This window comes from Gossypium hirsutum, chromosome A05 (assembly GCF_007990345.1).
Source record: "Gossypium hirsutum isolate 1008001.06 chromosome A05, Gossypium_hirsutum_v2.1, whole genome shotgun sequence".
NCBI lineage: Eukaryota > Viridiplantae > Streptophyta > Magnoliopsida > Malvales > Malvaceae > Gossypium > Gossypium hirsutum.
The window spans coordinates 31405313-31430788 of NC_053428.1; the positions used below are offsets into that span (position 1 = coordinate 31405313).

The 25476-nt window shown below is 34.6% G+C and overlaps 3 protein-coding genes across 3 annotated transcripts; 1 reads left to right on the forward strand and 2 right to left on the reverse strand.

Moving 5' to 3' along the window:
- Window positions 1-211: 211 nt before the first annotated feature.
- Window positions 212-1111, reverse strand: LOC107957506 (uncharacterized). The gene is made up of 2 exons (XM_016893028.2): window positions 723-1111; window positions 212-528 (listed from the first exon to the last, which is right to left on the reverse strand). Exons 1-2 carry the CDS (start codon window positions 1008-1010, stop codon window positions 436-438), a joined length of 381 nt encoding a protein of 126 aa, XP_016748517.1. The 5' UTR covers window positions 1011-1111; the 3' UTR covers window positions 212-435.
- Window positions 1112-13482: 12371 nt separating this feature from the next.
- On the reverse strand, window positions 13483-18546 carry LOC107957505 (uncharacterized). Its single transcript, XM_041112205.1, has 3 exons — window positions 18209-18546; window positions 17015-18127; window positions 13483-16089 (listed from the first exon to the last, which is right to left on the reverse strand). The coding sequence occupies exons 2-3, from the start codon at window positions 18114-18116 to the stop codon at window positions 13841-13843; spliced, it is 3351 nt and encodes a 1116-aa protein (XP_040968139.1). The 5' UTR covers window positions 18117-18127; window positions 18209-18546; the 3' UTR covers window positions 13483-13840.
- Window positions 18547-20470: 1924 nt separating this feature from the next.
- On the forward strand, window positions 20471-24865 carry LOC121229059 (uncharacterized). The gene is made up of 2 exons (XM_041112206.1): window positions 20471-21443; window positions 24745-24865. Exons 1-2 carry the CDS (start codon window positions 20494-20496, stop codon window positions 24848-24850), a joined length of 1056 nt encoding a protein of 351 aa, XP_040968140.1. The 5' UTR covers window positions 20471-20493; the 3' UTR covers window positions 24851-24865.
- The last annotated feature ends 611 nt before the right edge of the window (window positions 24866-25476 follow it).

Here is a 25476-nt window from a genome sequence, read left to right on the forward strand (position 1 = left end):
TGTTTGAAATTCTCTGGAAATCACCTTCTTTTTTATTTATCTATTTTTTGCCATTGTTAGAAATTCATCTATGATTTTTTTTTCCTCGAAATTTCATGTCGTTGACTGAAGCAGTGACCCGGCCATAAATGAATAGTACAGTCCTAAACTCTAAAGCACCCTGTGGAATTGAAATCTAAACTATAAACTCAAACACTAATTCATAAGCACATTTTCTGCAACGTTATTGAAATTAATATACTCTTAAAATACATGGGTTTATGATATTTTATACAAATTATTCACAACTCACTCGATTTTCCATTCTCCTAAAAAAAAACATCCAAGAACAAGATGAAAACAACAGTCAAGGACCCCATATAAACCTCTCTTGAATATCGCTGCAGTTGCCAAAGCTTGTTTTTGCCCACAAAGTGTCGATCTTGACAACTCAAGTTAATTAATCTGAGGTCCACTGCCGGCGCTTGTGCCTGGCCTTTTAGGAGTAAAGAGAGAAACCATGGGAAGTTCGCCATCGTTCGTGTCTCCCTGCATTAAAGATACAACGAAAACAACGCCCACATAATTGAAAACTTGCATCTTAAAATTACATGCACAACTGAAACATGCATCTTAAGTCAAGGACTTGATTCCGAAATAGTGGAGACCGAATGTGACCCACTGCTGGGACAGTTTCAAAGATATCAAAGAAATTAGCTAGCAAGCAAAGCAACATATCTTACAGTGGTGGAAGGAGGAGGATCAGCTGGTGGGTCGATCACAGTGGTTGATGGATCTGAATTGTCTGTTGATGAAGGTGGATCTGGACTTTCCTTCTGAGAAACAGATTGATTATGATTGGCTTTACTGTCATCTTCTTTCTTTGGACATGGATTAGGGTTTTGTTGGAATCCAGTTTCAAGTCCCAAACACCTGAGAATGGCACCTACAACTTCATGGAAGGACCTGGGGAAGTAATTAGCTGGAGTTCCTTGCAACGTTACTTCCTTTGCTGATGAAGTATCTTCCATTGCTTTTTGAGACGAGAGAGATAGCTTCTTCCTTGTACTGCTGCTGGTTTTTATTAGTCTTCATAAATGCCTGGTTCGGTGGACCAGCAATACTATTGACGAAAGTACAAAATTATCCCCTCCCTTTGTCTTTTTATTTATTCAGTGATGCAAACTAATGGGACTATAAATTCCTTTAACAATTGCAATCTGTTTAACCTTATTCAACATTTTGTATAAAACAAACTTTATTCGAGATTTGATTTTTTCTTTTTTTTACTTTTTGCATTTTATTTAAAGAATATCAATATTTTTCGATGATTATAATATTAAATCATTCTCTCATTATATATGTGGTTTAGTTGACAATATCGTTAAGTATATGATGAATTTTTTTTTAAATATAAATAATAAAAGGCTTCAGTAATATTCAATATCTGAACTTCGGCTTTTTTTTGCTAATTTGGTATTTAGAATTTTTTGTTCAATTTGATATTTGAACTTAAGTTTTTTTCTTAATTTTGTATTTAAACTTGACAATTATTCTTAATTTAGTACTTAAAAATGTTATTTTTTATGCATTAGTAAAAATAATTAATTATGATCAATATGTTGCAGATCACATGAAATTTCATTTTTTTTATTTTAAATGTTCAATTTTATTTATTTATTTTATTTTCTTAATTTATAATAATTATTTTATTTTATTTTGAGTTTTTTAAAACTCTTATTTTCTTATTCAATATTAATTAAGCATAATTTAATGTATAATTTTTTAACACAAATTTTCTCCAATAGTGATATTTATGTGGAATTAAGGGCTTTATGAAGACCGAACTATATTTTAAGTATCCAACCCCTCTTATATCATTCTTGCTATTATGGTAAAAATAAGCTCAACCCTAATAAAAAGTAAATTCCAAGCATAATGTTTAGTGAAACATAGGAAACTCCAAATGAATGAAATAATTCCTGCCATTAGATTCTTGTCATGTATCGCATATTGGTCATACATTAGCTATTTCTAAAAAAACTAACATCATTAGTGTTTGGGAGGTAATTTGTATAACATTTGACAAGTTTAGACCCCAAATTTAACGTTAAAAAAGCATAGGATCAAATTATAAAAAAAAGTTGCCAAGTTTAGATACCAAATTGGACAAAAAAAAAGCTTAGGTACGAACTTAGAAAAAAAGTGTCAAGTCCAGAAGCCAAATTGAGTAAAAAAAAATTTAGGTATCAAATTAAGAAAAAAAGTGTTAAATTTAGGTGCATAATGTATATTAAGCCATAATAAAATTAAATAAGAAGTAAATATTTAAATTGATATCAAATTTAGAGAATCAAATTTATTGTTTACTATACTTATATTAAACTCTTAATTGAGTTGGTCTCATGAATCAATTAGGTACTAATTCAATTGAGAAATTACTAAAATACCTTCTTATGTACAAAATAAGTTATATTATTTTTATCTTTGTACCTTTTATAGATTTGAAGCGCATGACACTAAGTATGAATTTGAAGAAACTTTGACCTGATTGATATAGACTTTATTATTCATTATATTATTGAATTTGTTATTTTAAATATTCTTTTAATTATTTTATTTTTGACAAAATAATATGATTGAAACTTGGGGTAACTCAATTTGAACTTATATCAAATAAGTATCTGACAAGAGCTTTAACCACTACTTCATATAAGTCAAGACTTTTATTTATAAAATTTATTACATTTATACCTTTATTTATAAGATTTATTACATTTATACCAATATAGCAAGTGTTATTTATTATATTATTGAATTTTTCATTTTAAATAATCATTTTTATTATTTATACTTCCTGTCACAGTAGATCTTTTGGTACCAAATTTTTTAGACTTTGACCTCAATTATTTTAACTGTTTTTATTTAATTAAATTTTATAAAATCTATTTAAAAACTATTTCATTAAATTTTTATAATATATATTTAAATATTTATCCGCAATAATTTAAAAAATAAGAGGTTAAAGTTGAAACATTTTGCCCATTAAAATTCAAAATATGACAGTTTAGTTGGATGAAGGAAATAATATTTATCATAATTGTAAATAAGATTTTTAATTTTATTAAAATATTTAGTTAACTAAATTTACTTGATAAAAAAATTATCATTTTATAAATATGGATTTTGACTGTATTGAAATACTTTTATTGAATGAATATATATAATAATAAATAAAGTTAAATTTTATATTGACTTACTGTATGTTTAAATTATTATATTTCATTTCAGAAAAAAAATATAAAAACATAAGTTTAGAGAAACTTTTGAATTGATTAATATTAATTTGGGTGTTCATTATATTGTCATTATATATATATTATTTATAAGATTTATCATATTTATTTTTTGACTTGCCAATATAACTTTTGTTTTTCATTATACTATTGGATTTTTCATTTTAAATATATATTTTTATTTTTATAAAATTCATCTCATTTATGAATAATTTTAATTTTACTAAAATATATGGTTTAATAAATTTATTTCATAAGAAAATTTATCATATTTATATATAATAATTCCAATTCTATTAAAGGACTCTTACTAAAGGGATTTATATAATAAATAAAAAAGAAAAAATTATAAAACTTTGCTTTTAAATATTGATATTTAATTATTTATATAATAAGTAACTTTACATTTCACATAAAAATATATCTATATAATTTAATATATATTATTTGTGAATTATTATGGTCAATTTTTTTATTATTGAAAAAAGAAGGAAAATAAAAATTAAATAGTGAAGAGTTTAATTTAAAATATATCAAACTTTTATAGTTTATACAATCCCTTTAATAATTTACAATCCCTTTTATAGTTTAATTTACAATAAAAATTAATGATTTGTTATTAACACTATATCTAAATTAACAAAATAATTAATATAATTTAATTATATTTATTAATAATTATTTTGAATAATATTATTTTATATTAATTACATAAAGTAAAATTATATTTTAAGTACAAATCCTCCAACTATGATTTGAAATTTTTAATATTATTAAAAAATTTTGATCTACATTATATTTATTTTTTAATATGATACAAATATTTTAATTATGATTTAAATTGTTAAATAAAATCATATATATTGATTATGTTCAACCATTAAGAACTTTTGAGAACAATTTGTACGAACAACACCCTTGAAAATGCATGGTAGAAAAATAGAGGAGAGAAACATATATCGGAAAGGGAAGGTTTCCCATTGAAAGAGGAAGAGAAAGGGTGGCTGGCAAGCGACCGGCAGCATAAAAGAAAGAACCATAAACCTCATTTTTTTTACAACCATACTTAAAAAGTTACCATGTGTCATCACCGCTTCTGAAGTTTAAAAATTGAAATTAAATATTTTCTCTTAAAAAAATTTATTTTTAATCTATTTATTTGGAAATATAATATCCAAATACTAATTAAATAGGGTAAATTATACTTAAGGTCACTAAATTATTAATAAATTTACGTTTTGGTCACTCAACTTTAAAAGTTACAAAATGATAATTGAGCTATTCGAAAGTTTTCATTTAAGTCACTAAACTATTTAAAAATTTTTATTTAAGTCATTGGACTATTAAGGTTTTTTTTTTAAGTCTAGATAACTAGCTCCAATTAACTATTTGGTAATTGATACAGTGGATGAATACCCATCGACGAGTAGAAGAAGATATCCTAAATCCAAGTCAATCTGATTATTAGTGTTGGAGATCGGAGAAGAAAACTGTTTAGATTTTAGTTCACATATTCGTGACATTCAAAGTTGAGACAATAATGAGATATATATATTTCTATTGATATAGATGGTACGAACAAAAAAAGTTATATAATATCAATTTTAACACTCTCAATCTGATGATTTAAATGGAAACTTTTAAAAAATTCAATAACAATTTTGTAACTTTTTAAAATTGAATGATTGAAATATTAACTTATAATAATTTAATAATATGGATACAGTTTATCCATAAATTTAAAACTCAAATTTTAATATTTATAATTTTGCTCCAATGTAGATATATTATTTCTTAAAAAAATCCACCAAAAAAATGGAAATGTGAAATCAGGCATACTATCCTCTGATTATTAAGAATTATAATGAAAAAACTCTTAAACGCATATTAAGAGTTCAAATGTAAGGGACAAGTTAAGAATGAGGTTGAAAAAACAAATAAAAAGAAGTTTGTGGGAGATAATTAATAATATTAAAGACAGTGGCCAAGTTTGGTACCTACTCCAGATGTCAGATGACAGGTAATTAATTCATGGCAGTTATCTTTCACACCTAACCCACATATTAAAGGCTTAAATTAAATATATGGTATTATCAACAAATGACAAATAAATAGAAAATTCCTCCATTTTGGATTTTTAATTTGTCCTTTCTATACTGAGATTTCAGGTCCAATCTAAGAAGAGTCTCATGAATAAAATAAAACATACAACTCATAAAAAGGGTTATCTTAAATTAATATACATTTTGATATGTTTGATATAAAAATTAAATAGATTTATCAATAATGGTTACAGTAATAAGATATATTGTAATTTTAGTAAGAGAATTTAAATTTAAATTTAAATTTTGAAGACGATATTGTTGAGAGAAGTAGCCATAAATCCTAAAAATATTAGTTTCTATAGATTGTAAAATGAACATTAAGGATAGCTTGGTTATACAAATTAAAAAACGATTTCAAGTCACTTAAGTATTTGTTTTACATTCATGTTATAACCATAAATAACCATATAAAACTCATCCATGACAAACATATATTGGAACTAAAGATCCACACATCGCAATTGCCTATGATGAAGGGTATTTTATAACCCAAAAGATCAAACAATTAAGGTGTCGACTCGTGCTACTTTCCTTGAGGAAAGTTAACAACTTTAAACCTTGTAGTAGATTGTTACTTGAGGAACTTTCAGGAAATAATGAAAACCCGTCAGCTATGATTCTAGATTCTGTTCTGACTAGTAAACCATCAAACAGTCTGTAGAATAGGAAGCCTCGTCGCAATGGGAGGGTCCCCAAAAGGAATGATTTATTTGTAAGTGGTAGTAGTGTTTTTAATAGGGAAACTATTGAACTCGAAGATAATGATCCTCTCACATATGATGAAGCTATATAGAGTGTCGATTCCAAGCTTTAGGAAGTAACTATGAAAGTTAAAATGGATTTAATGAAATCCAATTCAGTGTGAGAACTTATAGACTTACCAGAAAGGATAAAACTCATAGGGTGTAAAGTGAATCTACAAGAGGAAAAGAAATGTGGAAGGAAGGTTGAAACCTACAAGGCCAGACTCGTAGCAAAAGGCTAGACACAGAAAAAATGTATCAATTATGAGGAAACCTTCTTTCTAGTAGCCATGCTAAAGCCAATTCGCATTCTTTTGTCCATTGGGGTGACTTTCGATTTTTTGGTAAATGGATGTCAAGATACCGTTTTTGAATGACTATCTTGAAGAAAATGTTTGTATGATGCAACTCACGAGATATATAGTTTATGGAAACAAGTATAAAGTTTGTAAGTTGCCAAGGTCCATAAATGGACTTAAGTAAGCAACCCGCTCATGAAATCAAATATTTGATCAAGTGATAAAAAGTCCTGGATTTGAGTAAAACATTGATGAACCTTGTGCTTATAAACGTATTGTGGATGGAAAGGTGATCTTCGTAATTTTATATGTTGATGATATTCTACTCATTGGGAATGATGTAATTTTATATGTTGATGACATTCTACTCATTCGGAATGATGTAAGGACATTGTCATCGATTAAATTGTGGTTAACCCAACAGTCTAGCATGTAAGATTTGGGTGAAGCTAAATATGTTCTAGGAATTCAAATTCTTAATGATCGAAAGATCAAAGTGATAACTTTGTCTCAACCTTCATACATAGATAAGAAATTAGAACATTTTGTGATGGTCGACTTAAAGAAGGGACACGACCTTCTATTTCAGGCTTTCATCTTTCTTTAAAGGATTGTCCTAAGATAGAAAAAGAAAGAGAGCATATGAGAAAGGTTCCTTATGGCTCAACAGTAGAATGTTTCATATATGTTATCTTGTGCACATGTCCAGATATTTATTATGCAATAGGGATAGTAAGTAGATATCATGTGAATCTCAATCCAAGACATTAACAAGAAGTTAAGCATGTACTCAAGTATTTACGAAGAACGAATGATTACATGCTTGGATATTTTGAAGGAGATTTAACTTCTCTCAGATTTATAAATTTTAACTTCCAAATGTGTTGAGAATCGAGGAAATCGATATTGAGCTGTGTCTTTATCCTAGGCAGTGGCTCTATAGTGTGGAGAGGTGTCAAGCAAGGTTATATTGCTGACTCCACTGTGGAGGCCAAATCTGTGGCTACTACTAAAGCAACAAAAGAAATCTAGCTTCAAAAGTTTTTATAGGTCTCAAAGACATTCCTAGTATGGTGAAAGCTATTATACTGGATTGTGATAATAGTGTGACAATAGCTGATAGTAAGGAAACATGAAATCACAAAACACATTGGTTGAAAATGTCATATTATTTGAGAAGCGATGGTTGACGAAATAGTGGATGTAGTCAAAATCAGATTTGAGGACTACCTTGTAGATCCGTTTACCAAGATTTTAATGGTTAGGAGTTTTGATAAACATGTAAAATGTATGAGAATGTGAAATATGACTCATCTACTTCACTAGGACAAGTGGAAGATTGTTGAGATTTAGTGCCCTAAGTGTATTTGCCCTAAATAAAATTCTATTACTTATTAATATCATTTGTATTTGTCTTCAATGATTTTTTCACGCAAAGCAAAATGTAAGCAAATATTGACTCATTTATTATCTAATATTTAATTAATATTAAATTCCATTATGTGGTTGGATCATAATGTGAGAAGACAACTTATATTAATAGATAATCTAAACAACCCGTAGTCTAATAGAAATTGAGAAAATCGATTAAAAGACTATTATATCGTCTATCAAGTCCAATTGAGAAGATACCTTGTCTTGGTATTGGAATGGATGAATCCCAGAAGATAGAGACAGAGATGTGATTGTTTGAATTGACAATACATCGGACATGACTCAAGTTGAATTTATCCTAGATCTGTTTATAAATTTATTCAACTTAATCTTGAATGGATGATGAACTATATATACTTGACTCGTATACTTTGATGTATTGAAAGCCTGAGCTCAAATAGATATGGAACCATAAGCTGATACGTTGGGTATACGACTTTTTTATGATGTAGCATCAACCCACAACAATAGAATCATAACCTTATAAGGTAAATGATATCATCTCATTGACATTACATGATTGATAAAAAGGAACGTGACCACAGGTCATTTGTCATAAGACAAATGATTTAATTACTATGTGTTAGTAATTGACTTTTTCATATCGGAAGACGTAATGAAAACCATGAGATAAAATAGGATCATATTGAGAAAAAAAATTTTATCCCGAAGAGATTAAGGGTAACACACTTATGATAAGGTCATTGGGTGAGCACTTGATAAGTATCTTTTGTAATGGTATATAATAAGAGAGAGTTCAATCAAGGTACTATAGTGAAATGACTCAATGATTAAATAATGTTGCAACTAATAGATGAATAGTAGGAACTTAATTGCAAATTATTTAAGCTCTAATTATATATGTTCAATTGGTTCCTCTGCTAGCTCGGAATAGCCCAAAACGGATTGCATGTAGAAGCGATAATTGTGGAATGAACGGAAATGATAAGTAAGAGAAATTCATCACATGTATTAATATCCACAATGAATGAATTTTCTCACTAAGTACAAAAGATGACTTAGAAATTAATATAATTTCTTCGAATTATTATTTATTATTTAATTGATTGTAATTAAATAATTGAAGTTTACAGTGAGAATTAAATTAATTAGTCATTGTAGATTTATTGAATGAGGCAATTAAACCTATTTCCTTATAAATTCTAAAATGGTAAAATTATAATGACTTTGATGGAATTGGAATTGTATTAAGAAAATAATTTAATTGAGAAAATTAAATTAATTAATTAATTAATATTTTTGAAAAACATAGAAAATAGCTATTGGGTTGGATAAATCATAAGTGTTAAATAAAAACTCGAATAACACATATATTGTACCCAATACGTAAGTTGGGCCTGAAATCCCATCTCAAAGAATGAGGGAGGGCAAACCCTAGTATTATTTTGGATTGTCGCCGCCCCTTGTAATGTAAAATACCATATTTTAATTAAAACATTATTATTTAATTACCTAGTAAAACTATGAGCTAACCTAATTACATAAGTTTTGAGTATTCAGTTGAAAAATAGTTGCAATTTATTTTTAGAATAAATTCTATTTTTCGAAAAAGCTTAAAGTTTTTGATTCTGTATTAATAAAAGTTTTCATTTTGTGCACTTGGTTCGTTTTGATTGAGCCTACACTCAAAGAAATACAAGGTTCAAGAATAACGGGAAGATTGTTCGATAGAAAGTCGAGAAATAACCTTAACGGCCTCATACAAAGAACATGCAATAATTCAATTAAGGGTTAAATACTATAAATATCGCAAGACTTGGTTTTAATAAAAGTTTTAAACTTTCGTTGTGCCTAAAAACACTATTTTCTAAACCATTTTTTCCAACGCTATGCATTGGCAGCCTTTTGTAAACACACCAGAAAGAAACTCCTCCATGTACATTACTTGTTTAGTGTTATTTTTAGTTTTGTTCTTCTTGTTCATGTTCTTTATTGAAACAAAAGAGCGGGTTGAATATTGGAGGATATGCTATGGGTGAATTATCCTTAAAGATAGTGTTCTACACACCTCAAGTTTTAGTGCTCAAATTTTCGAATTCTATTTTTTGTTTAATTTTTTCAATGGTATTAAGTTTAACAATCATAACTATAGATCTCGTTGCTACTGTGGATGCTTTCATCCCTCCTACTACTACCAATGCTACCAATCCTGTTGTTAATACTACTACTAATGATGTTGTGATGCCGATGCTACTTCTTGTTTCATACACTAAGCCTTTCCTTAACATCTCAAGAATTGAAGTGTTCGATGAGGACAATTTCAAAAGATGGTAAGAGCACATCTTCTCAATGTTAGATATGCATGGTGTTGCCTTCACGCTTCCTAAATGTAAACTTACAAATTCTTTTGTTAAACGATTTAACTTATGAGGTCATACTAATAAGGTATGTAGGCACATTATTACTCTTACACTTAAATGGTGAAAAATAATCCATTAGCTTATTCATATATAATTTCTTCTCTTAATGCTTCATTTGAAAACTGTCATTAAAGTAGAACTTGATTTTATTTTACAAAATGGTACTTAGGAAATTAGTTGATTTACCTCATTTAGAAAAAAAAACTAATGGTTGTAAATATATTTTTAAAAGGAAATCTAATCTTGATGGTTCTATTGATAAATATAAAGCTAGACTAGTTGCAACAGGGTTTTACTCTAAAACAAAACATAAACTATTTTAACACTATTGCTCCTATAATTAGAATTCCTTCTATTTGTATTTTAATTGCTTTGGCTTATACACAAATTTTTTATACATCAAGTGGATGTTAAAATAGCATGGTTAAACGGATTGAAAGAAGAAATTTCAATTGAACAACTTGAAGGTTGTTATTTCAATTCAAGAAACTAAAGTTTGTAAACTCCTCAAATCCTTGTATGGCTTGAAACAAACACCTAAATATTGGCATGAGAAATTAGATCAAGTATTGGCAAGCCATCATTTCTTTTTCGTTGAAGCAGATAAATATGTTCATACAAAATTTATTAGTAGTGACTGTGTGATCATATGCTTGTATGCTATGCTTGTTTTCAGTACTAGTTATGAGTTAATATTTGAAATAAAGTGTTTTCTTGCTTCTAAATTTGACATGAACAATATGAGTAAGACAAATGTTATATTGAGTGCTAAAATCATAAGGAAAAGTGATAATATAATGTTATCACAAAAATATTATGTTGAGAAACTTTTAGAAAAATTAGACATTTTGATGTCAAACTAGTGAATGCTTATGATGCTAATACTCAATTAAAAAATAGAGGTGACCCTATTGCTCTATCTAAATATGAGCATATCATTAAAAGTTAGATGCATTTAATAAATTTTACTCGACATAATATAACATATATTGTACGTAGATTGAACAGATACATACATAGTCCAAATCATGAGCATTAGTCTAGCTAATGAGATATTTAAAAGGTACTATGAATTATGTTATTTAGTTTAGTGGATTTCCTACTATATTGGAAGGATAAAGTGATGCTAATTAGATCTAAATTCAAATTAGGCAAAATCTACTAGTGGTGATTTGTTCACCCTTAGTAGTGGCAACTAATTCTATCATAAAATAATAATTTACTACTTTAGAGTTGGTGGGTAAGGAGGTTGAATGGTTAAAAAATTCTTAAAAAATATTTCATTTGGTACAAAACCAATACCTTTTGTGTCATTACATTGTGATTGCTAATTGACAGTAATCATTGCAAGAATAAAAGTTTCAATGGTAAAAATAGACATATTTCTATGAGACATAATGTGATAAAATAATTGCAAAAAAATGAAGTCATATCCCTTGATTATGTGAAGTGAAAAGTGAATTTGGACCATCCTCTAACTATACATGTAGGAAGAAAAACTAATAAATGAAACATTAAGGGAAGCAACAATGTTGGTAACCTAATCTATGAGATTGTGATCCTATGAATTAGGTTATGAGATTGTGATCCTATGAATTAGGTTCATATGACTAACAAGTCATTAGTTTATTCTTTGAGCACTACAAAATCATGTTATTCCTATAGTGTAAATAGTGTTAAAATTGCAAAGAAAGTGAGGATGAATAAACTCTTACTAAAATTCGTATCTTTTATAGGTGGCGCATTAATCTACAATATACATTTGATGAATTGATTTATATGGGTGTGAAGTGAGCTCGCTTTTATGATATTTTTTAAAAAAGTCTTTAAAGTAATCATTAAAATCTAGGTGCATACATGGTTTATTAGTGCATAACTGTATTGAAGAACAAAATTATGAATATAATATGATTAATGAGAATTTTAACTTAGATGATAGAATTTTTATTCATTGAAGACACCATAATCAACAAAGAACTCTACAATAGGCTTTCCATTTTTTTTTATGAAATATATGGAGAATTGTTGAAAATTAAGGGTATTTCAAAATAACTTTATGTCGCATCCATTAGATAAACCTTTTTGCCTTTTGTCTATATGATAATAATTTATTGGGTTTGTACGACCTTATGGAAAGGAGGGTTCGCGTGCACGAGAACTGGGCTCAGCAACATTTTGACTAACCTTACTTTGAGGGCTATGTATATCATGCACTGGCAACATTTTAAAACTGTACCGAACAATAACTCCTCCCTCGTGCATTACTTGGTGAGTGTTAGTTCGTTACTATTTTTTGTTAAAATAGAAGAGCTTATTGGATACTGAAGAATACTCGTTACTGTTCTACACACCTTAAATTTTAGTGCTCTAATTTTTAGATTTCATTTTTTGTTTACTTTTTATAACGATGTAAGTGTTCAAGAACACTGGGCGTAAACCTTGTTTTAATGAAAGGAATAAAACTTTTTAAAATTTTGCTCAGTGCCTATTTTGATTGCCCAATAATATTGAATTCTCCACGGCTTGAGCTTATGGACTGATTCCAAAAAGAATTAAACAGATAAAGGTGTTAGAACAATATAAGCAGGCCACAATCCAATTCTAAAAGGGCCAAGCAACCAGTGTATGATCAAGTGTCATCATTAGAGTAAGCCCTCTGACATAACGCTACCAAGCAGTCTGAGATTGCCAAGTGAAAAACTGGCCCTGGAACCAGGTATAAAGATCTTATAAGTACGTTACATCACCCCCCTTTAACCTTTAATAGCTGTGCTCTTTGCTTTTGCCTTACCATTATCCGTCCCAATTCCGAATCCTAGTTTCTTGTAAGAGCATTGTCCAGCAAAGCCCAGCCTACCTAACCCAAACCAGCATATCAACAATGCTGAAAGCATGGAATAAGATGGATTCACATCATTGTCTACACTTGTTTGGTGGGACATGAGGTGATTCGTCTTTTCCTATCTAAATCTATGTTTTTGGATTTTAAGAAAATGCACCAAACTATAAGAAATATAGTCCCACCATTTCTAGTTTGGATAATGCTTTTTCTGGTAAGGAAGATTTCAAAATAAAAGCAAGCTGATAAAAAAATTTGAATAAATGCAAGAATCAATATTGAAAATCGGGTTGGCCAATTGTCATTTGATTTCGAATTTAACCACTGGACAGTACATATAGATATTTGTGTCCATTTACTTTCGTAATTTATCTGTTGTACGAGTTGAATGAAATCACCTACGAAATTAGAACACAAGGAAGACACGTTTACTAATTCATTACTCGTCACAAAAAAAAGAAAAACAGACAAGCAGTTCAATTGGGGGAGGGGGAAGTAGAAAGGCTATAAAAAGACAGCACAGGGGACTTTGAAAACCGGTACAAACTGGAAGCACCCAGCAATACATTTTCCAACAAAGAGTACATAAAATTATAAACCCACAAATGGGATTTTCTCGATTGCACTCTCTTTAAACCCCGTCGCACTTGTGGTACATTTGCTGCGAAAATCAGAATCATGCTTTCGTCGCAGCAGCATTGGGGAGAAACGGTATCATCTCTTCGATTTTGATCCAACATTAATTTGGGTCGCCCTTTGTTTAATCAAAGAGGATGATAAGGCACATAGCCCAACATGCTCGTTATGTTTGTTACGACATCGTTGCACTTTGTCAAGAGGCTTAGCATCTGCTGTGAAATATCCATGCTTGTTGTACTACTAGCTGGTAGGGTGGTGGTTTGAGTATTAAGATTGTGAACATTTCTGGGAGCCACTTCGGTGGGGGCTTTCCCAAATTGAGGAATAGGGGGATTAATAGGAAACGAAGACGAAGATTGAGGAATGACCTTTTGAATGTTCTTAGTATTAAATTCCATTGCAACAGAAGGTGCAGCAGTATCACCAAAACAGGGATTGTTGTTGAAGTTGTTTCTATTACCAACCATCAATTGATCTCCCCTACTAGTTTCTTCCCCACCCAACATGAATTTTACACGCGCTGTACCTCTACCTCCATTACCCCCACTTGCCTGCCCTGCCTCTTCACTTGTTGGTTTCTTCAAGCAGGACTTCAGCTGGACCGTCGTTTGTGGAAGTGGCTGGTGTGCAACCACCGGTGCTGCTGGTCTTTCAACCACAGGATCCTTAACTCGTATGGTTTCACTGCCAGTCTCGTCTCCTCGTGCCTTGTCAGAATCTAGTGCTTCAGCTGTAGGAGCTTCCACACTTCGAAGATGGTATCTCACGTTCACATTGCCAAATAGGGAGTTGGTTCCATTAGCATATCTATATGCAGCCTGAGCATCAATCTTGTGTCTGAAGACAACACGGCATGTTGAGGACTTCCAAAACACACGGATAGCTGACTGATCTAATGAGCCGAAGCGTCCAAATCTTGCCTTCAATTCTGCAACTGATGGAAGTGATACCTGAGGAGGAAACTTCATAACCAGCATTGTAGGCTCAACAGCCCTAGGTAGAGACTCCACTTTCCTTGCAGAATCTGGTTTTTTAGGTGGTCTTGCTGGGAGCCCTGTAGTTGGCTGTTCTTTAACTTCAACTTTTGGAGCTTCCGAAGCCCTCAGATTGCCCTTCTTCTCTGCAGCTAATGATTTCAACTGACTAAGTTTTTTCAACCTCTTTGCAGCAATTTCTTCTAGACGATCAGATGGGAGACGCTTCAGTCCAGCTTTTGTTGGATCATCAGGTCTTGCAAGGGGTCTCACTGGATTTGAAGGAGTCGAGTCTCTAACATTCTCCTTGGTGTTGTCAGAGCCTCCAACCAAAGGAGGTTTACCAGCACGAAGCTCAGTAGAATCCATCTCTGATGTTGGTAACACAACCAAACTTTTCTGATAAACAAGTGACCGGTATCGCAAAAAGCATTGCCTAACGATTGTTGGGCTATTCCTTTCCACACCATGAAAGGGATCAAGAGCCAGAGCATGCAAATCACTCAGTAGTTGTGCAAGTTCAAATCCAGAATTTCCCACACCAATGGTTGTGGAAGCCCCAACAGAATTGAATGAGGAATAGGTAGGATCAACATCTTTCTTCTGCTGATTCGCCTGAGACTCTTCTCTAGGACCCAAACCAATCTGTGCGGATTTGGCCCCATCTTTTCCAAGGAGAGAAGGCTTCTTTGGTTTATCAGAGTTTGTTTCTGAACCAGTCTCTTTCTTCTTTTTCTTCTTCTTTTTCACCGAAGCAGAGTTCTCAACACCTATATCAGCTGAGGAGCGCTTTTTCACTTTCTTCACCCCACCCTCAGCAGTCATGCCACCAGGGCGCTTTATATCAACTGGGTAAGGATGCCCACTGGTAAGACCATCTCGAACTTGATCTAATCCCTGGCCTCCTTCCAGTTTTGCAGTGGAATCCATATCAGGTTTCTGAACTACTTCATATGATCTGGACAATTTTCCACCCTCAGATTTTGGGTCAAATATAACATCACCTTCGGACTGAAAAGTTGCAGACACACCATCACTTTTATTCAAAGACGGCTTTTCATCTATAGCAGCAGCGGGGGCTGAAGTCTGGTTTGCAGATGGAACTGCATTTCCAGATAAATCTCCACTTGAACTTACACCATCCTTGCTCATAACAACAGTCTGCTCTTGTTTTACTGGAATCTGAGAAACTGGAGCCCTCTTCTGCAACACATAATCTCCAGCTACAAATGTTGGTGATCCCTCTCTGAAAGTTGATGGCATTGTTGGACTAGCTGCTTCGTCTCTTCGTTTGAATAGGTATCTGTCTTTCTTTGAATGGTCCTTAGCTTTTACAGGTTTTTTAGAACTCTTCCCACCACCTAAGGCTTCTGCGATCACCAGTGGTCCACTCAAAGGAGCTGGAAATGGAAACAAAGAAGGCAATAATCTAATAAGAACAAGACATGACAGTGTTCACGATTAAATCAATAACCAAGAAAAATGCATGCAAATATTATCGCAGGATGCAAGATGCAGAGGGGCACAAAGATTGCTTCCATCCTTTCAGTGCTGTGTGATACTCAACAATGATATTGCAAACCTGATAAGCAACTTTTCTGTTACTTTTGGCAGTTGTTCATTAACAGGAAATGTGTAAAAGAGAGACTTAAAGATCAATCACAAGGCTACAAATCCAAATACAAGTTGTTGCAGTCGCAATATCACAAAATCAAGTCACATTTTACCGTTCACATGGAAGCCAGAGTCATTATAGTGCTCTGACCCCTCCAATGAGAAGTGGTAGAGACCTTCTCCAAAATAGTCAACATAAAAGAAAATTTTTTATGATGGAAAAAGAGAAAGAAGAAATATTTTGATAAAAACCAAAATCTACAGTTAAAAGACAGTTTTTGAGAGATCAAAATCATAAAAGAAACTCATTTCATGATTGTATTAAGACACGTATGACAGATATCATACTGGCACAAACCTGCATGCATTGACTATCACTACTAACGCAACAAAGTCATTAGAAACGCACATCTGACTTTAACCATGCATCATTCAATAAAAAAAATGTGATATCAAAAGAGATACTGTAGAAATTAAAAAAAAAAGAATTAGAAGCCATGAAATGAATGCAATAAAATACCAGCTTTAGCCATGTGAGACTTGTAACTATTTCAGCCTAAAGTCTCATGAGTGCAGGCAATACTGCATTCAAAAACAACAAAACATTTGAATTTTAATGTAACAGAGAAGGCAGAACAGATTGCAAAGAAATCCATGAAATCAAAACCTGAAACAGTTTTCAAGAATCAGCAATGCAGATTAGACAAGTACCTCGCGGTGCCTCTTTAGAAGGTCGTGTTGGAGCATCAACAGCCGAATTAGAAGGGCGTGATGGCCGCACCCCAAAAGCCTGTGCATACGTCTCATCATACTCCTCAAACACAGCCTTCCGGAAAGAACAAACAGTAGCCTTATTCTTAAGAAACTCAATGCTTTGCTGGTCAAAAGCTCCAGTGTCTGATGCCAATTGTTTCACAAATGAAAGGGTCTCACTAGGCTTAAAACTATTTCTTGCATTCCTAATCTGATTCACTGAATAAACCCCATTTGGTTCATAATCAGGCACATCAACTACAAAGTACCCTTGGACATTTGTGGGCCGAAAATTATATGGGTTCCTACATTTACAAGCCAAACCAAGACCACGCCTCCGACTTGCCTCATCCATTGCCTCTTCCACAGCCTTGACAAAAGTCCTCGAGTTTGTCTGCTGCGATTTCTCCATAAAATGACGATCAAAAGGGACAAGCTCAGCTGGGTCGAACCATCCATAACTACTATCCCCAAAGAACGCAACTAACACATGTCCCTCTCTCCTTGTCCGCCGTACAGATGAAGATGCAAATGCTTCGTTAAATATATGCCCAGGCCACCAAGGATGAGATTTCACCTTTCCCCAAACCATATCACCCACTTCAAACCCATAACTCAACGCCCTTGAAGTCCCTCCACCAATTCTATCATTGGCTACATAATCATCGAACTCAGATAACAAGGACTTATAGTCTGAACCCGTATCCTTCTCCAGCTTCTCTGAATTCTCTATTCTATCATTCTCATCGTCGTTTATCATATCATTCTGTTCCACTCGATCATTTACATCAAAAACCCTAGATTCGTCGCCTATTCTTCTATCTGCACTATTGGCATTACTCTCCCTAACCTCCTCAGATCTATTATTCTCTGAAACCCTAAAATCTTTCAAATCGAGCTCCATTGGAGAAACCCTAGCTTCTTCATCAGAAACTCCTAAGCTCAATCTATTGTCTTCATTACGGCTACCAATAGCTTCATCGGTAGAAACCCTAGCTTTCTCTTCGATTTTATCCGATCGTTTATCAAATTCAGCATCGTCGTTCACAACAGGTATCATCCTTTTAATAGCTAAAGCAAAATAAAGAAGCAAAGTCAAAGCCCTGTAAAATTCTAGAGCTTAAATGAGATACATGTAACTGATAAACATACCTTTGTTAGAGAACGATTACAGAAGTTGTTCTTTATTTTTTTCCAGGAAAGTGAGAGAAAATTAGGGAAGAGAGATTTTTTTAGGATAATAATTATAATAGATACAAATGAAACAGTGAAGATAATAAACCAAAGACATAGAGAAAGAGGTGTGTTTGGATGGAAAGAAAATCTGGGGATTTTGCGATTTTCCCTTTCTCTACTGCCCTCGTTATATTTTCCTTTTATTTTACTTTTAAAAAAGTTCGGAGATTATTACGGCTGGTTGATTGTATATATGGATTTTATAGGGCACAACAGCGGTGTACCAATGGCTCAGTACACATCAATCATCGACCGTACCTCGTTTTTCAGAACCGCCTGATCCATTATATTTCGAGACGGCGATATTGATATTATAAGGGTAACTGTGAGATTATATTAGTAGTAAGATATATGATTAGTTAAGTTGGGTAAATTATTTACGTAGTCATTTAATTATTATGTGTTTTTGTTTTATTCATTTAGTTTAAAAAAATTGATTTAATTATTAATGTTATCTACATTTGATATTTGATATTTTAGTCGCTCTCCTTATAAAATTATTTTTTATTTAAATTTTCGGTAAAATTATTAACAAAATGCTAACATGGTATTTTGTTATTAGTATAATAGTAAATTTAGTCTTTAAATATTTATGAATTCTATTAATTTGATCCCAATTCTATAAAACTAAATAAATTTAATCCTTAACTTTATATATTCTACCAATTTAATCTTGATTTTAATTTTTTTAAATAAATAAAATAAAAAGTAGGCCTCTTATAAAAATAATATTTAAAAAATTAATTAATTAAAAAATGAAATGAAGAACAAATTAATTACAAAAATGGAATGTTTGTTACAGTAGCTTTGCGTGTCGCTAGACCTATTCATGGGTCGGCCCGCCTAAAATGTGGGAGGATTTGGACAAAAATATAGGCCCGAAAAATGAGCTTAAATAAAAAAATAAGGTATATTTAAAAAACGGGCCGAACCTCAAATAAGGCATTTTTGGCCTGAGCCTAGCCCAGCCCGAATTCACAAAAGATAATTTTTTTTGTTTTAATATTATTTTCTTATTGTTTTGCTACCAATTTACTATTATGTTGCTACTATTTTGTTGTTATTATTTAGATCTTGTATAAAACTTATTTTATTGTTAATTTTGTTATTATTTTAAAGATATTTGTTAATTTTGTTATTATTTTAGAGATATTTACTTGTTAAGTTGCATCTATCTTAATGTTATTTAAGTATACATATTTTTTAAAATTTATTTTCAATTTGTTGGGAAATATTTATCTTGATGTTTTTAATATTTTTGATGTATTATATATATTTTAAAATTATATAAAAATTAATATAGACGGGTCGGGTCGGGTCAGGCTTGGGTTTTAACATTTTTATTCGGGTCTGGCTTGGGCAAAAATTTTAGGCCCATTTTTCGAGTTGGGCCCAGGCTTAGTAAACGAGCTTAAATTTTTAGTTGAGCCCGGCTCAACCCGACCCATGTGTCATGGGTTGCGCGTCGGTGCTCGCAACCATGACAAACTGGTGCGATCCATCGTGTTCGAGGGAGGTCATTTAGCCCAACCAAACTGGCCCAACCAAACTGGCCCGGTGATTGGAGAGATTAAAAGCCCATCTCAAGAGCCTGATAGAAATGGGAAGTGTTCTAGAAGATATAATTATGGAATCTTAGAGTTCTGTTTGTATATAGCTGGTTATGTAAGCTTAGAGTTCTAATTGTATTCAGCTTTTAATTATAGCTATTGATATACTGTGAGGCTCAACTATAAATAGAGACCTCTTTGCTCATTGTATATTCATTGAGTTATTAATAAGGATTTTGAGAGTATTCACTCAAACTTTTCTCTCAAGTGTTCTTGCTTTTGTTCATCTTTTAAGGCTCGTTCTTACTTCGTTCTTCTGTTGTTCTTCGTGAAAATCTTAAGGGAATTCTATTGAATCCTTTATTGTTGCGAGTGAAGTTGACTTGGGCGTTTTTGCTGCTGAATCTTTTTTTGTTACAAGTTAGGCTGACTTAGGCGTTTTGAGCAGAGAAACTGCCTAAGGCCGCACGGATCGCGTGGGAAAACTCTAAGTCCGTGACAGTTGGTATCCGAGCTAAGGTTCGAAGCCACCGTTGAAAGATGTCAAAAGAAGTTGAGGGAATGGAGACCCGTGGAAGGGCTAGGAAAGCCAGTCGCTCAAGGGACATATTGTCAGCTTTAAAGGATCGCGTCGTCACTCTCGAGAGTTCAATGGGGGATATCAAGGAGAGGGTTGAAGATGTTGATGATAGGCTCCATGATGGACTGCAGTCCATGCAGGAGCAGCTTAAAGAGTATGTGACGGATAATATGAAACAGTTGACTGGTAGAGATGATGCCATTGAGGCTATGGTGGTGGCCTTGAAGGGAGAGATTGCGGAGCTCAAGGGTGAACTCACAATCTACAAGGTTGCCTTGGGCAATGGTGGGTTAGCGGCTGCCGCACCCAAGCCCAATATTGATGTTCCCAAGCCTAAAGAGTTTAAGGGAACAAGGTCCGCAAGAGATGTGGACAACATTTTGTGGGGAATCGAGCAATACTTCTGTGCCAAAGGCATCACGGAGGATGTCACTAAGGTAACTACTGCTGCGATGTATTTATCTGACGTTGCTTTGTTGTGGTGGCGTCGTAGGTCCACTGATGTGAGACGTGGTGGGTCTGAAATAGAAACATGGGAGGAGTTTCGATGTGAGTTCAAAGCACAGTTTTACCCAGAGTATGCCGAGGATGAGGCTCGGGCAAGGTTGCGTCGGCTTGCGCAACAAGGCACTGTGAGGGAGTATGTACAGGAGTTTAGCGAGCTTATGCTCCAAATCTCAGATATGGGGGAGAAAGAGGCATTCTTTTCTTTTATGGACGGATTAAAACCGTGGGCGAAGCAAGAGTTGCAGCGCCGAGGAGTTCAAGAGCTCACCAAGGCTATGTCAGTAGCAGAATCACTTGCTGAATTTGGTGGAAGGAAAGACAATTCCAATTCTTCTAAACCCAGATTAAAGGGTAATAGTGGGGGAGATAAAGAAAGGCCCACTAGGAACGGCGATGGTAAGAAACCTTGGGACAAAAGAAAGAGTGGGCCTATAAGGTGCTTCCACTGTGAGGGTCCACATATGATCAAGGACTGTCCAAAGAAGGCCGCTCTCAAGGCTATGGAAGCAAAGGGGGAGTCCGATGTGGAGGATAACAACCTTGGATCGATACTAGGGGGTGTCGAAGATCGAATGAGCCATGGTTTGATGTTTGTAGACATCATTGTGGCCGGCAGAAAATTGAATGCGCTCGTCGACACAGGCGCTTCTGATTTATTCATGTCTGAGGAGGCTGCTTGTAAACTAGTCCTCAAGATAGATAATGAAGGGGGTCGGATCAAAACAGTGAACTCGGAAAGTATTCCAATCAAGGGGGTTGCAAAGGGAGTGGATCTTCAGCTCGGCAATTGGTCAGGGAAGGTATCCATTAAGGTAATACCACTTGATGACTATGATTTTGTGGTGGGACTAAGCTTCCTTGATCAGGTTAAAGCTCTTATTGCCCCTTCGAGTAATTACATGGTGATTTCAGATGCGAAACATCAATGCATGGTGAAAGTGACAAGGAAGAGAAGCTTTGAGGTAAAAACACTATCAGCAATTCAGTTTGCTAAAGGTGTACGGAGAAATGAAGTCTCATATTTAGCCACCTTGAAGATCGAAGAGACCGCTGAGTTTGTTAGTGAGACCCCGAAAGAAGTGGGACAATTGCTACAATCATTTCGAGATGTAATGCCTGCTCAGTTGCCAAAAAGTTTGCCACCCAAGAGGGAGGTGGACTACAAAATCGAGTTAGTATCCAATGTGGTGCCGCCAACAAGGGCCCCCTATCGTATGTCTCCGCCAGAATTAGAAGAGTTGCGGAAACAATTGAAGGAGCTTTTGGATGCGGGATTCATTAGACCATCTAAATCCCCATATGGTGCGACAGTGTTGTTCCAAAAGAAACACGATGGGTCCTTAAGAATGTGCATCGATTATCGAGCTCTAAACAAGATCACCGTGAAGAATAGGTATCCTATTCCTCTTATCGCAGATTTGTTCGACCAGCTTGGTAGTGCAAGATGGTTTACCAAGTTAGATTTGAGATCGGGGTATCATCAAGTTCGGATAGTCGAGGGGGACGAACCAAAGACAGCTTGTGTGACACGGTACGGTTCGTATGAGTTCCTTGTGATGCCTTTTGGACTCACGAATGCTCCAGCTACATTCTGCACCCTAATGAATAAGGTACTTCAACCCTTTCTTGATCGTTTTGTGGTTGTTTACCTTGACGATATTGTGGTCTATAGCAAGTCGCTTGAAGAGCACGTAAGACACTTGAGGGAGGTGTTCTAGACTTTGAGGGAAAATGAGCTGTTCGTCAAGGAGGAGAAATGCTCATTCGCCCAACAAGAGGTGTCATTCTTAGGCCACATTGTGGGAGGCGGTAAGATCCGAATGGATAAAAATAAGATTCGAGCCATTTCAGAGTGGGAGCCTCCAACCAAGGTAACAGAGTTGAGATCTTTCCTTGGATTGGCAAATTACTATCACCGCTTTGTCGAAGGCTACTCCAAAATTACCACTCCCTTGACGGACATGTTGAAGAAGGGGAAGGTATGGGATTGGAATCCAGAATGTGAGAAGGCCTTCAACCAATTGAAGCAAGAAATGACGAGGGAGCCCGTACTTGTCTTGCCGGATTTTACGAAGCCTTACGAGGTACGTACAGATGCATCAGATTATGCTATTGGGGGAGTACTGATGCAAGATGGACACCCAATTGCTTTCGAGAGTCGAAAGCTTAACGAGACGGAACGTAGATATACGGTCCAAGAGAAAGAGATGACTGCGGTAGTACACTGCTTGCGCACATGGAAACATTATTTATTGGGTTCCAGGTTCGTGGTCCTTACCGACAATGTTGCCAATAGTTACTTTCTAACCCAGAAAAAGTTGTCTCCCAAGCAGGCTCGTTGGCAGGTTTTACTAGCAGAGTTTGATTTCACAATGGAATATAAACCAGGAAGTGCTAACAATGTTGCTGATGCACTTAGTCGAAAGATGGAATTCGCAGCAATCAGTCAACCTGATGGCTCTTTGTTGGAACGCATTCGAGAGGGATTGTCCCATGATCCTACGGCCAAAAATTTGATTGAGCTTGCCAATGAGGGAAAAACAAGAAGATTTTGGCTTGATGGGGAGCTAGTATACACTCATGGACACCGCCTCTATGTGCCCCATTATGGGAAACTCCGTAAGGAAGTCATGAAGGAATGTCATGACTCGAAATGGGCAGGCCATCCAGGGATGCATCGCACTCTGGCCCTTTTGGAGGATCGCTATTATTGGCCTCACATGGGTGCTAATGTGGAAACTTATGTGAAAACCTGTCTAGTGTGCCAACAAGACAAGGTTGAGTTAAAGACTTCAGCCGGCTTGCTTCAACCCCTGCCAGTCCCAGAAAGGCCATGGGAGAGTTTATCCATGGATTTTATTATTGGTTTGCCTAAGTCTGACGGGTTTGCTAGTATTCTTGTTGTGGTGGACAGGTTTTCAAAGTATGCGACTTTTATTCCGGCGACCAAAGAGTGCCCTGCTGAGGAAGCAGCTCGGTTATTCCTTAGACACGTGGTGAAATATTGGGGAGTGCCACTATCTATTATCAGCGATCGAGATGGTCGATTTACTGGCCGGTTTTGGACGAAGTTGTTCAAGTCAATGGGCTCAGATTTGAACTTCTCCACGAGCATGCATCCATAAACCGATGGGCAAACTGAACGAGTAAATGCACTGTTGGAGACGTATCTTCGGCACTATGTGAGTGCCACACAAAGGGATTGGCCAAAGTTGCTGGATGTGGCCCAATTTTCATATAAATTGCAGCAAAGTGGGACCACGAATCAAAGTCCATTTGAAATAGTGACGGGTCAACAGCCACTCACACCCAACGCTGTTGTGACCCATTACACAGGACCAAATCCGGCAGCCTATAGATTCGCAAAAGATTGGCAAGAGAAGAATGACTTGGCTAGAGCTTGTTTACACAAGGCAAGTAAGCGTAGTAAGAAGTGGGCCGATCAGAACCGAAGGGATGTACAATTTCAAGTGGGTGACTCAGTCCTTGCTAAACTACACTTGATTTTACGATATACTGGTTTGCACAAGGGTCTTGTGCGAAGGTATGAAGGGCCGTTTAAAGTTGTGAAGAGAGTGGGCAATGTGGCCTACAAGCTGGAGTTGCCACCAAAACTTAAAGTACACCCAGTCTTCCATGTAAGCATGCTTAAGCCGTTTCATGAGGATCAAGAAGATCCGAATCGAGGCAAGTCCGAACGAGCACCAATGGGGGTAAAAGTCTCGTATGATCGTGAAGTAGAAAACATTGAGGCAGATCGGGTAATTAGACGAAAGTACCACCGACCACAGCATGAGTACTTAGTTCGATGGAAGGGACTTCCTGATAGCGAAGCAAGTTGGGAACCTGCTGAGGCATTGTGGCAGTTCCAAGGGAAGATTGACCAGTTCCATAAGGAGGATGCGACGAAGGCGTCGCTAGAACAAGTGGGGGAGAATGTCATGGGTTGCGCATCGATGCTCACAACCATGACAAACTGGTGCGATCCATCGTGTTCGAGGGAGGTCATTTAGCCCAACCAAACTGGCCCAACCAAACTGGCCCGGTGATTGGAGAGATTAAAAGCCCATCTCAAGAGCCTGATAGAAATGGGAAGTGTTCTAGAAGATATAATTATGGAATCTTAGAGTTCTGTTTGTATATAGCTGGTTATGTAAGCTTAGAGTTCTAATTGTATTCAGCTTTTAATTATAGCTATTGATATACTGTGAGGCTCAACTATAAATAGAGACCTCTTTGCTCATTGTATATTCATTGAGTTATTAATAAGAATTTTGAGAGTATTCACTCAAACTTTTCTCTCAAGTGTTCTTGCTTTTGTTCATCTTTCAAGGCTCGTTCTTACTTCGTTCTTCTGTTGTTCTTCGTGAAAATCTTAAGGGAATTCTATTGAATCCTTTATTGTTGCGAGTGAAGTTGACTTGGGCGTTTTTGCTGCTGAATCTTTTTTTGTTACAAGTTAGGCTGACTTAGGCGTTTTGAGCAGAGAAACTGCCTAAGGCCGCACGGATCGCGTGGGAAAACTCTAAGTCCGTGACACATGTACA